The following is a 14,418-nucleotide window of genomic DNA, read 5'->3' as shown; positions in this document are numbered from 1 at the left end:
GGCGCGGCTGCGGCAGCGATGCCGGGACCGGGGGGGATGCCGCCGGCGTGCTAGTGCGCGGCGCTCTGGGCATCGGCAGGAGAGCTGCTGCCAAAGGCACGGACCTTATCACAGAGATAGAGACGACAGATGAGATAGAGATAGCTAGAGACAACAGATACAGACGCAGGTGGCCGAGTCGGGTCGGTGCCTGTGTCTGCCCTTGCGTGTGTCCGTGCGCACACACCGTGTTCCCGCTCTCATGGGCATGTGGGCACGGCAAACACGGCGCGAGAAAAGAGCAGAGATGGTTTCAGCTACTGGAAGCATAAATTTAACATTGTTCATACAGTAACTAAAAACACCAAACCCACAATCCTGCAATGCAATTTTTAAAGTAAGTTTTCGCACCAGAACCACACTGTAGTTTGTCATAGCAGGGAATACTTGGGAGGCAGGGAAACTAAAATCTTCATGGTAGAGAACTTTCCGTTCCACAGGACAGTAAGCATATTAGGTACAAAGCATTGCTGAGATGTATTCATTACAAAATCATGAATTGAGCATTTAGAGTAAAATTTATTCATACCCTGTTTCACACTAAAGGACTTTGTATGGGAATATAGGAGAGAGAGATCCCTTGCACAGATGCATTTCTAGGCATAAACAACATGCAAGAGGAATTGCTTAACAAACTCAGAAAAATGTCACCTGTTCAGCTTGTTTAGATTTCCAGTGGGTGAAACACAAGGACAGGTTCCTAATCCACTTCCATTTTCCCGTTCTTTAAATATTTGTCAAGAATTCCAAACTATAGTAGTGGACAAACACCTTAGAGAATGTTTAATTCTGTGGAAGAAAGTTTTTCTTTAAACAGGAATATTACCTACCCCTTCATCTTAGGATCTAGTAAAAAGTCTGCTTTAGCTTTCAGGTCATTTTCTATCCAGCTATAAATCAAGATAATCAATTTCAATTGTTTTTGTAAATAATAAGGTTACTATAGTTACCTTGTCTGAAATGTTCAATTAATTATGCATTTCTTTGAGTCTAATAATTGGTAGCTCTCAGTTATCTCCCTCAGTTATCACTAAAAAATTTAAATCTCCTTTTAGATTCCTGGTTTTGTAGTGTAGGTGTTTGAGTTTTCATTCCATTTTGTATTTTAGTGAGAAGGTTACTAATGTTGTTTAGAAGGGTGAAAAATACACAGCAACATACTGCAGTAATAGCAACAATATGCAACCGGTGTTCCTTTTCAGGTTTTTTATATTGCATGAATGAAAATGTAAGCTACGGAAAATAAGGCTATCTGTCATAAACATAATCTCCCTTGTGCTCACCATAAACCATTTTCACAGTCAATTGGTCAAATAATCCAGTGCAGCTGTTGTCCCCACTTCATTTTGATTCTTCGGCTATTCTGAAGGTTTTGTATTATGACGACTATTAATAGAAGGACAAAATGTGCTAAGACTGAACTTCTTTATTTCTATTTCTGGCTTTTTCTCCCACATTATAGCATGATATGTAACTACATTCTGAAAAAATATCTGCAGAGAAGAGCAAGAATATGAAGCTATTTATTTACAGAAAGAAATTTGGCTTCATCCTACATCTTTTACAACTCAGCCTATATATTCAGCACAGACCATAGTATTTAAGAAATAGGTAAGCTCAAATCAAGAACATTTTAGATGCTTCAGAAGCACACAGGGCAATTGAATTTTCATTTGTATTGCTACACAAAGAAAGTTAATGCATATGTAGCCGTGATCTTTGGAAGCATGTTTATATTTTAGTCTAGTCCAAAAAGACAGAAGTGGTTAGAATTATGTATTAGATATATATTAGACTTCACTACAGTGAAATGGCTATATATAAAAGGAAAATTACTCTCTGGTTGCTAAACTGCTGAGTTGTTGAATCTTAATCTGGAATTGTCTTTTAGAAACATTCACATGCCCAGTATCTTGGATGCAATTTATAAAATGTAACAGCACTTTTGTTTTATCTTTGGACTTGTAAAGCAATCAGCACTCCAAAAAAAAAAAAAAAAATCTCACTACTTAAAGGCATTCAGGGCAGAAATAGAGCACAAGACAATGAAACAAATGTTTCAGCATTTAAAACAATAAGGCAAGATTTTGTAATAAGCACCCAGCTTTTGACTTTGGCATTTCTCTGAAAAACAGAAATTAAAACCCAGAAGCTTCCACTGCTTTTACATGGAACTGCTGATGACTTTGACTTTGAAAAACTGCTGGAGCTTTTTGATTTGTTACACCACTTTGATTTCATGTCCCTTGGAGAACAGGCAAGTTTGCACGTCTGCTGCAGCTCTCTATTATTCTGAATGTGCAGATTCCACAATCACCCCCCTGCTCTTGTGAAGAAAAACCTCAGGCTGTTAATATTTTAACTTACAGTATTCAAACTGTGATCCGTTCAGACTCAGTTGACCAAAAGTGCAAACCTCTCCTTGGCTTGACTAAGGAAAGCTGAATATACATTAATTGCCACCATTTAAGTCGGAAAAGACCACCATCATCATCAAGCTCAACCTTCAACTGAACACCATCTTGTCAACAAAGCCATAGCACTGTCATGTACGGTTGCTTCTTGAACACTTCCAAGGATGATGACTCCACCACTTCCCTGGACAGCCCATTCCAATGCTTAACCCTCCTTTAAGTGAAGAAATTCTTCCTGATGTCCAACCTGAATCTCCTCCAGCTGTTTCCTCTCACTCTGCCACTGCTTGGCTGGGAGAAACCAACGCCCACCTGGCTACAGACTTCTTTCAGGTCCTTTTAGAGAGTGATAAGGCCACCCCTGAGCCTCCTTTTCTCCAGGCTAAACAACCCCAGCTCCCTCAGCTGCTCCTAAAAGGACTTACTTTCTAGAACCTTCACCAGCTCTATTGCCCTTTACTGGAGTCACTCCTACGAGTTGTGTTCCACCTTATTTTCTCTCCCCTATTCTGCTGGGAAGGGGACTAATAAAGTGGCTTGGCAGGCACCTGGTGTCTAGCCAAGGTCAACTCACCACAACTGCTCAGGTTTTAATGCTATGAGCTCCAACTCTGGCATCCCCTGATAAGGGTGGCCTAGAAAACTGGATTTCCCCAAAGCTCTGCCTTCACAGCAAAATTAATGGTTTCAATGTATCTGGACATAATTCGCAACACAAATTGAAAGTGAAAACAGATACAAGGTAAGTAATCTCACACACCACGAAAGTTACAGCTTCATGAAAGCTTTTTTTATATTTAGAGAAATTTGCTGAGCAAACAGTAACTGTACATGTAAGCATTTGCATATGTCTTAGCCTTTTATTTTTTTAAATACAATTTAGTTGAATTGTTCAAAATATTGGATAGCAAAGATGGACTCAGGTGCTAGGTCTAACAACATCAACAGCAAATTTCTAGTTTGCTGAAAATTTTGAGGGTTCAGATTAGCAATGGTTTACCTATTTCCAATCAATTTTTACATCAAGGTTCTAAAGGAATAGTGTTAAACCAAATACTCTAAACATTCTGTTCAAATAAATATATATTTATTAATAAATTTTAGAACCTTCAGGACTTCGATTCAAAGGTGTAAAACGTACTGAATGTAATCTGAAGAGGAAATTCTAAAAATTAAGAGTTTACTTTTCATAGTATTTGCAAAAAACATGGCAATGAAATTGCACCCACTTTCTAGTGGACTTTATAATCAATATTTAATTATTAATAAGATTTCAGGGATATATCCTAATCCAAGTAGATAAAATAGCAAGTGTTGAAATATCAGTGTATCTTAACTTTTTCAAAATATTAAAGTACAAAGTACAAACTTCTGCTGATGAGAATAATCACAATGATCTAGCATATAATATTTTTGGTTGTAGTCAAGACTTCAGGATAGATTTTTTTTCATCTAACAGCTGAAAGTGCAGACATCACAGATAGCTGAGTCCATAGAACTGTTAACCAACAATTCAACTTCTACACAAGACTATAGCAGGAAATGCCACCAGGTCTTTAATTATGTGGCTGAGCACTATGACTGATCAACTAGTTCTTGTGCAGCAGGCACAGCAATAGAACTGTCCAAGAAAGCTGAGTTTCTGTTCAAAGTAAATGAGCTTTTGGAATGAAGAAGCAGTCTTTTCAGTGAAGGCTTAACGTTTTTACTGCAAGTATCCATACCAGTTCAATTCTTTCTGTCTGCATTTCATCCCACACCACACAGTTCCCCTTTACCTTTCTTTATGGCACAACTCATGAGTGCAGCTGTACTTAATGGAAGACACTTGCTGATTTGGACACATCAATAGCATGCCTGTGTCTAGTCAAGTCAGCAGCAATATGGTAATCCTGCAAAGCAGCAGGAGTCTTGTGCAGGAGAAAACCTCAGCTTTGCTTTATTTTGGTCTAGGACTAAGCATTGACAGCTGTTGTCTGTTCTTTAAAATTTGCTGTAATAAAGCCCAATGAAGTTCATCCATCCTGCAAACATCTCAATCAGGTATGAGTTAAATTACAAAAATAATCTAGCCAACATGTAAATAGTACATAATAGTAAATAGGGATATATAAGGAATACGGAGTTTTAGTCTCCCCAAGAATCTTTCAAGTTACTTATTACATCCCTGAAACGGTGGCTTTAACTCATTGCTTGCAGATGGTGATTCAGATCGTTCTGAATCTGCAATAGGAAAAAAAGATTAAAGTTTACAGAATAACTTCAACCATAATAATAAAAAGGTAAAATTGTTGATTTCCTCCTCATGTCAAAATACACCTAAATTCCACTATTTTAATTTTGAATTTACAAGATAAACAAGCTACATAAGAAATTTGCAATATGATGCAAATCTGTATCCCAAAACAAAGGGATTATAGATTTACATATGGAAGGGGATTTATCTCCTTCCTGATGTGTCTAGGGCTTATTCTGTGTAAGCAAGAACAGAGAAAGCTCCATCTCAAAAGGGAGCTGCAAGGTGCTCATGCTGCCAATTGCTTTGGATGAACAGAAAAAAGTATACAAATGGGGAAAAAAAGTAAAAGCACTACAGTCAACTATCACCTAAAAAATGAAAAGGACAAGGTCAAAACTTGGAAGATACACATCTGGATGAAACCATATTGTTGAGAGCATTTAAAACATTCTTTTACACTGTGATACAGAACCAATCACCAATCTCAATTGGAATAGCTATGACTGCAAGCAAAGGCAACAGAAGCAAAGCAGGTATCACATTATCCAAAAAATTGAAAAAGAAAAGCAACTCAAAAATTAGATGTATCTATATATCAACCTATGCAGCACACTGACTTTTCAGCGGCCTTTACATTGTACCCATATTTTTCTTCTCCATTTCCTAACTGGTATAACGAAACCAATTTCCTTCTTACTCTGAAAAATCTTAAAGTTTTCTTTATATCTCAGATGTCTCACTTGAGGCACACACATTAAAGAAATCAACTATCATCAAATTAAGGAAATTGAGATTTTGAAATCCTCTTTAAAAAATTTTACTCAGAGTAATGGGGGAAAAAAAAGTCAGTATACAAGAAAGTTGAATAGAATCTGAAAACAAAGAAGAATATTCAAGGTTTTCTTTCATGAAGAGTTAGAGCACTTTTAACTTCATGGTTGAATTGTTAGGTCACTGAACCTCTTAAGGCAGCATCCTCTGCATGATCAGAGTTTGGATACATAAGTTAAATTGAAGAGTGGCTTCTAAGGTTACGCATTCTCCTTCAGATGCAGACCGAGATCTGGCTTCATCCTTCAGTTTTATGACATTTTTTCTTCTGAACAAAACCACACAACTTTTAGTTCTCTGTTTTCTCCTGATACTCACCTGGAGTAAGAGGTTTTGTAAACACACACACAAAAAAAAATACTGTAAATACATTAATGGAAGACACAAAAAATAATTCAAACAGAGCTGAAGTACCAGAGAAATTAAAATACCTAGCCCCTAAGACTTTATACATTAATATATCAGGGTCAAGGGAATAATGACAATGCCAGTGTATACAAATGGATTCCCTGACACAAATTTAAAAAAAAGAAATTCTGGTGCATACAATGGGAGGTCCAATAGCATTTCCAAACATTGCTATGGAAAACTGATAGAGCCAGCATACTTACCAAATCAAAAGGTTTTTGACAGAAGTAAGAGAAATTTTTCCACCCTTTAACCTTTGTATTTGTTTCCAAGTGAAGCTATCCATAGCTATCACTATTGTGCATGATAAAGTAACATTGGATAACTTTTTTCTCTTAAACTGTTGAAATTCCACTGCCTTCAACAATGTGAATATATTTATTTTGAAAAATTTCTACAAGCAGTGATCTATTTCCTAAACACAAGTATCAATGACACTTGTGTCAGAAGTGTTCAGAAAAATATTAGGAGCAAAAGAATATTCATAACAATGAGGCAACACATATTTTACAGTCTGCTTAAATTTGGGCTGGATGGCTGTCTCTCTGCAGCATTATGGAAACACATCACAGAGAAGCCCCTGGATCAGAACACAGAAGCCCCTGGATTGGAACAGAGCATACTGCAATTGTAGAGATGAAAAAAATCCATGACAGCACCTGCCTTTGCTGACTGACTATAAACAGAAGCACTCCTTTCTTTAGCTGGTCATAGGGTATTGCAAACTAAGCACAATAATTCAATGTGTCTCAACATATTCAGAGAGCCACACAAATATTGAGGCTGCCCTCTGCTGTTACCTTGAGAGTCCAGCTCATTTTAAAACAAACAGCTTTCAGTAACATTACCTTCAGAGTGCTCACTATTTTCTGATGTTTTTCAATCTTTTTTTCCCATCCAGTACACTGCTGAAACAAGTCAGTCCCATAACCATTGGTTATTAATTTGCTAAAATTTACTGCTTCACTTTTTCTCTGAGCAGGCCTGTAAATGCAAATATATTAAAGAAAAACAAAAGCAAAAGTAAACAAAAATGGGGGCTAGGTGAAAGATAATATTTTACATAGAAAAGGCCTCATAATATATTTATGATCATAAAATTTAAAATATAACCAATTATAATTCATAATTTATTTATAAATAAAAAAACATATATTCTACATGTAATCATCTAAGAAGGAAAAACAAAAAATAAACAAACAAAAGCACAGAACTATGCCTGATTCAGTACTGTGTAAATTTACATGAGAAGAGCCATCTGTTTCATTGGAATTTGCATGTATAATGCTTACACAGTTCTGGTCTTAAAGAGTCCAAAAGGGAAATCCCACAATGTTGAAAAGTGAAAAAGGTTGACAGTACTAATTTGATGGTGCACAAAAGTGAAATTATGTCAAAAATTTTCTCTTAAATTCATTTGACAGTTTAATCACTTATTTGGCAGCATTAACATAGTTCTAAAACATACTAGGACTACTGATGACTGAGCAGTAAATTTTTAAGACAAAGTATGTAGAAGCAATCCAGCTGTGCACACAGCTGATGATGTGATAACATCACATCACATATGACATAAAAATTTGCTTAAAATTCCTCTTTCAGGTGTTCATCAGAGTATTTTTGCTCTGTATGACCTTATAAAGGCTACAGTTTATGTCTTTCCTTGAAGTGTCAGTCCTAGTTGTTTCTCTGTAACCTACAGTGACAGAACTAACAATGTAAATTATCATTTTCACCTGTTCACTGGTATTAAGACAAAACCCAATTTAGAATACCAAAAAGTTCTGCTACATGAAGATATGCCACTCTATGCTTAGTTTCCTTAACACAAAGTTTTATTGAATAATTTTCTGAGTTAAAGTACTGTTATTTTAGTTGCTTTAGACACTTTTAAAACTATTTTAGCATCATATAGGATAGCAAATTTAACAGCAATAAAGATCCAGAAGGTCCATACACATATCTGCGAATTCCTGCATTTTCACAAGGATCAATTTTACTTGTACACATGAATAGTTGCAGGCTTAGGTGTTCAATGATTTTCATAAATGTACTACTTACATGGGTGGGAAGGAAAGCTTATTTTCTCCACTAAATTCCTTGTTTGTAGAAACAGTTGGAATTCTGCTTGTATATTTAGGGCTTATAGGTGGAAGCTTTACCTGTTAGAGAAATCTTAGCTCAAAAAAAGGAGTTATGAAAAAAATAACCAAGAAAATTATATTATATCATAGCCTTCAAAAGGGAGGATGATATTAAAGGGCTAAATATGTTCAAATTTCCATGTCTTATCTACCTTATTTCTGTAAGTACTAGTAATATATCATTGAGGAATAACAGAAGATAAAGCAGCCCCTTAGTTATTCTACATGAGATTAGCTGTTTGCTCTCTCCACAATGTGCTCTGCAAGCCTTTCCCTCACAGTACACTTCAAGTTAAGCTTCAAATTCAAACTTATCCATGGCAACCTCTCATCTTGGTCCATTTCTCTATATGCAGAATATGAAAACAGACCAGTCTTACTGAAGTCAGGAGGATGATAAATTAAGGTTTAATTGATGCTTCTTTTTTAGTTTGTTTGATTTTTGTTTTTCAATAAAAAGTACAAAACATCCTATATAATAAGAAAACTATTGTGGTATATTTAGAGGTTTGATATTCAAACAAATATATATATATATATATACATTGGGGGAAGCCTACAACAGAAAAATATATTTTACTTTTATCATCTTTCCAGTGACAGGTAAAGAAACTCAGTGCTGACTAAAAGACTGAAAGATGACACCTAGGAAGGCAGGGAAAGACAACACACATTGCAGAGCTGAAAGTGCGAGAACCAGTAAGTAGTGGAGAAACATGAGCAAGACATACTTAAGCTCTTTAAACTTTGATCAAAATCAACAGCTACTGAAGGTCAACTTACCTCCCTCTCAAATAAAATCATGAAATTAAATATTCTTAACAACTCCCAGGTATTTTTGACTAATAGTTGCTAATAAATTCTGAGTTTAAAAAAAAAATCTTTAAAAACTACTTACAGCTTCCATCATTGCACAAAGTAAAGTGGACAATGAGGAAGTTCTGAAGATAGCACAAAATTTTCAAAGCTTATTAACAAAGTTTTTGTGTTACACTAATATATTCTTTTAATTAGAACATACATATTATTTGACCATTTTCTTTTTTAAACATGCAACACAGGAGAGTGGCCCATGGAATAGGAGATATTACTTGAAGGTTATTTAGAAAAAAAAATCAGTACAGGGTAACTAAAAGTGAAATGTATTGCTCTGTAAACTTACAAGTACAGTAAGGATAACAATACTTTCCACCTACGTGGACATAGCTACTGCAATACAGTTAACAGAGCAAAAAAATATGAAATGCCAAACTTAGATGCATGAACAGTAGTCACACTTGGACTGTAGATACTATAAAACACCTATGAAAACCTCTATAAGGAGAAGATTCCAAAACGTAAACACACCAAGGACTTCTCAAGGAGTTTGTGCACAGTGAGTATGGAAAAAGCAAACAAAAGTATAATGGCTTTTGAATACATCTAATCAATGAACTAATTAGGAAGCACAAAGAAAAAGCAGGCCTGGATGTTCAGAGAATATAAATTTTCTTATTATCTGGAAGAAAGTGAAGCCTGGACAGAGAGTTGTACTGATTCTGAGCCAGGATGTCAATGCAAACGTGTAAAGTCAGTCCTGAAACCACTTCAGACTTCAGTGGAGTCAGACTGGGCCATTTGTCAAAGAAGAGATGACATTAGCAAGAGCATGGAGTGATATCAGAGGCAGCTATGTGAGATGAAAAGCGGGGTCTTTGTCCAACCTGGAGGTTAAAAACCACATTAGCTGCTTAGAACTGCTTTTCAAGTTTGTTCACACTGTTTGCTGAAGCAGCCTATTTGTGCTTTACATTTCATAAATGCATCCCAATGTACATTCCCTGCCTTCCCTCTATCACTAGACTGGGCCACTTCAGATTTAACATGCAAGTTTCAGATCCAGGACACAATTACCTACAGTTTTGACTGACAAAAACAACCTCAGGTGACATTTGCCACATGCTGAGGGCAGGATGGCACACATAGCAACACAGAAACCAAATTTGATAGTCAGGATACACAAACAGCAGATGAAGAGAGATGAGATTTTCTTCTTGGCATCAAACAGAAGCACAAGAAAAGGAGGTCTAGTAATTAAAGAATTAATTAAAGGACAAAGGCAGAGCAGAAGCTAGAGATATTTTGACTAGAGACAGAAAAAGGTTCAAACTGTCCAAAATAAAGTCAAGATAAAGAAAGGGGAGAGGAAAGGCAAAGAGTAAAGTCTTAAAGTTTGTGAGAAAGAGCATTGTTTTAAATGTTACCTTTCTTGGCATTAAATGAAAGGCTAGAATATAATGCAGGGATCAAAACACTCCCTTACTGTTCAAGTAAACTAATTAATGACAAAAGCAGCAAGGGAACAGATCAGAATTTGGCTTTGGAGGCCACCTGCAATCTGTTCAGGTGCTATTTGTTACTTTGCTGAGCAAATTCAGCATTAAAAGCACTCTTGTGCCACTACACTCCAATGATTACAGCTGATGGGGCTTTTTCCCTTTGACAAGTCTCTATTTAGTAGCAGCCATGAATTTTCCCAGCTAAAACAAACTACACAGGGCATTTTTTTACAAACAAACTACACAGGGCATGTTCTTGGTTTAAAATGTTTTCTCCCTCTGTGAAGAGACGGCAACAACATACTCTAAAAATCACTATTTTTAATAATGGGTTTATTATATATACCCATTTATTAATCTTGGATTCAAGAAACATGACATAGAATATGTACAGGGCCTGGCTAGTATATGAAGAACAATGAATATCTGCAGCCACCATGGTAAGATAAAAGCCTTTAGATTAAATCCTGGCTCCTGTGTGATCAAGGACAAAATTCTAGACTATATTTCAAACCTCCCTCTAAGGTAAAATCCTTAAAAGCCTTTAGATTAAATCCTGGCTCCTGTGTGATCAAGGACAAAATTCTAGACTATATTTCAAACCTCCCTCTAAGGTAAAATCCTGGCCTCAGATAAGCAACCATTTTGCTACAACACATACATGCTTAAGTACAGATGCATATATACACAGACATTTCAGGCAAGTGCCTGAAAGAGAGGACTTCAGAAACGAAGGACTAAGTGTTACTGGTGCCACAGGGATATTGCCAAATACTGATATAAACTCTGATGACACCTCCAGCAGACCTCTCACCCATACCTGCCACTCTCCTTAAGGTCACAGCTCTTTCATAAGGGCCATAAGATGCACAGGCAAAAGGATCGCTGAACCACAGAATGGTTTGGCTTAAAGATCATCTAGTTCCACCTTCCCTGCCACAGGTCACCTTTCACTGGACCAGGTAGCTTTATCCAGCCTGATTTTGAACACTTCCAGGGATGTAGCATCCACAACTTCACTGGAAAACTTGTGCCAGTGCCTCACCACTCTTACAGTAAAGAAGTTTTTCCTAACATGTTGTCTAACCCTCCTCTCTTTGAGTTTGAATCTATTCCTTCTGGTCCTTTCACTACATACCGTTATAAAAAGTCCCTCTCTACCTTTCTTGCAGGGTCCCTTCAGGTAGTGGAATGTCACAATTAGGTCACCCCAAAGCCTTCTCTTCTCCTGGATGAACAATCCCAATTGTCTCAACCTTTCTTCACAGGAGAGCTGCTCCATTCCTCTGACCATCTTTGTGCCTTCCTCTGGACTCCTCCCACAGCTCCCTGTTCTCCCTGTGCTGGGGTGCCCAGAGCTGGGTGCAGCTCTGCAGGTGGGGTCTCACCAGAGCAGAGCAGAGGGGCAGAATCCCCACCCTGGCTCTGCTGGCCACGCTGTTCTGGATGCTGCCCATGTTTGGTTTCTGGGCTGGGAGTGCCCACGGCTGGGTCATGTCCAGCATCTCATCCACCAGCACTCCTGAGTCCTTCTGGGCAGAGCTGCACTTGATCTGTCCATCCCCAGCCTGTGCTGATAACAGGGATTGTCCCAGCACAGATGCAGGATCTTGTACTTGGTCTTATAAAGCCTTGTGAGATTTCCATGGGCTGTTTCTCCCTCGGCCAGAAGTCCATTACTTTGACATGAGCACAAAGGCTAAATCCTTCATGCACTAATACTCTTTGCTGATTTGCAATATTCCCATGTAATGGTCCCCTGGATCTCCAGTCCTCCTCTACACAGCAATAACCACAAGGAACAGCAGCGATTTTAATACTTCAGAACAAAGCAGCATAAAGGCTTAAACCTGCAGAGCAAAGGCCCACTTGGGAACAATGTTTTCCAAACTGAGCAGAGGCAGTACCCTTGGAGATTAAATGGCTTTGCACTTGCTCCTAAATGCACCCTTTGGGATTTAACTCCACAACTGCATCATGTATGTCTCTTCTGAATAACTGCTTAGTCATCCTGGACTGAAAAATATTTTCAATACATTCAACCTCATACTACCAGAAACACTTGAGGTAGCTTGCTGCTGCAGTGTCATCATGTAGTCAAATAAATAAATTGAATATTCCTTAGAAATTTTGGTAGTATTTTGCAATACATTATTCTTGCCTTTCAGTATACCAGATGTATTGTGAAAAACTAAAATTCAGACCCTTTAATAAGGCTAGTTCCATTGTCTCACTTGGAAGACTCTTTGGGAAGGTACTCTAAGAGCATGGGATAGAAACTTCCCAAAAGAGGATATTCAAGAAGTAGCTGTGAAAGAAGCACCATGTGACATTTCAAGATACATTATATGCTTTTCAATGTACAAGATACTGTGAAGTACAGCCAATGAGAGATGGTGGTATGGAGATAGAGCTAAATGTAGCTTCACAGGCACCTAATAGTACACTTTAGTACAGAAGAATTCAGAAATGTTAATAGGTAAAGAGAGAAGCCAAGATGCATTGAGCCTCAGCTATCTTACCGTGGCTTCTCAATCCCTGCAGGATTGGCATAGTTTGAGTACCAGTCAGGTGCAGCATATGCTGCTGGAGGGGACTTCATTACCACAGGAGTGTAGTGCTTCAGTAGGTCTGGAGAGAAAAAGACAAAAGCCAGTACTTTTCTAACTTCTTATCTAGTTTTTAGATTGCTGTTTTGTCAGGAAGAAATTAATTCCCTCATTTTTTCCATGAGTTTATTTCAAAAGTCCAGAGGATCTTTCTGTAGCATCTATGAGCACTTTACACCACACTCAAGCAAAGCCAAAGAAAACAAGGAAAAACCAAAGAAGCAAGACAGATGCTCACCAGGTAGGCCTCCTTACTTTGCCAGCCTCACTGAGGCTGAATCAATCTCTTTGATCCACTTCCTGTGGCACCCAGACAGTGGCATTTCATGGGGAGTTCTTGAAAGGTCACTGACCCGGAATCTGGGAGGGAGATGGGCTATTCTCTATTTCAGTGGCAACCAGAAATCTGGTATTGCTGACCTGCAATAATGGAAAAGAAAATATTTATGGTAAAAGTTAACTGTTAGCATCCCTTTTTCAGGCAACTTAACAAATTGAGCCCACCTGGAACATTAATGAGGTGCTACATTTCATCGTGAAGACAAAAGACCAGGTTTGCTCATTCTGGGGGATATAGCACAAGCAATTTCTAGAGAATTAGATACAAAACACTTTTGTTTCAGTTCTGAGACAGTATTCAAGTTTTCCTGTAAAGTGTATACCAACAATCGTGCCTCTTCATTCAGAAAACTATTTCCAAGGACACATCAAAAGCAGGCACGCGAGACAGCAGAAAACAGCCTTTGGTTTCTTTCCTTAACATGCACTAACTAAAAGCAAAGACAGTAGCTGTCCATTGGCAGGTCTTTATTTGTAAAACAACCAAACCCGATGCCCAAATTAAAAAAAAAAAAAAAATTAATAATAACCAACAGCAGACGCCCTACTTCTCCATACCTTACTTTCTCAACTTCTAGTGAGCAAAAGTAAATAGAAACAAATCCTTCAAAATGGGAAAATGGACAGCAGATAAATAAGAAAAGGCCATTGCGAGGCACTGTGGCGATGACGGGGCAGAGGCACTCAGCGGAGCGACTCCAGCGGCAGCTGATGCCGTTCCGTCCGTGTAAGGACACCGCTTCCAGGCAGCAGCTCGCTGAGGCGCTCCTGGCACACACAGGCGCTGGCTGTGCCCAAACTCAACTCCAAGAACCAGCCCAAAGCGCTGCGGCTCCCCGGGCTCGGGACGCAGAGGCACCAGCCGCGCCCCTGCCGCCTCCCGGGCGGCTCGGTGCCCCGGCGCTCTCCCGCAGACGATGCTCGGAGTCCCCGCTGCCGCCGTGGTGGCTGCTCAGAGACCAGAGGGCGAACCCCCGAGAGCTGACCCGCACCACCCGGGTAATGGGCGGGACGGAGCCCGAACGGGAGACGCGGGCGGAGCCGGACCCCGTCGGGGGCGGAGCGGGACAGCTCGGC

General features: G+C 38.6%; 1 protein-coding gene across 1 annotated transcript; it reads right to left on the bottom strand.

The window, feature by feature from the left end:
- Positions 1-3,222: 3,222 nt before the first annotated feature.
- C2H7orf57 (chromosome 2 C7orf57 homolog) lies at positions 3,223-13,325 on the bottom strand. Its single transcript, XM_085561453.1, is given in 5 exon segments — positions 3,223-6,915; positions 7,993-8,093; positions 9,272-9,284; positions 12,916-13,024; positions 13,241-13,325. Coding segments are annotated over 5 exon segments (534 nt in total). The 3' UTR covers positions 3,223-6,689.
- Positions 13,326-14,418: the final 1,093 nt, after the last annotated feature.

This window comes from Lonchura striata, chromosome 2, assembly GCF_050655825.1.
Source record: "Lonchura striata isolate lonStrDom1 chromosome 2, ASM5065582v1, whole genome shotgun sequence".
NCBI classification, from domain to species: Eukaryota; Metazoa; Chordata; class Aves; order Passeriformes; family Estrildidae; genus Lonchura; species Lonchura striata.
This window is presented reverse-complemented; position numbering and strand designations above follow the sequence as displayed.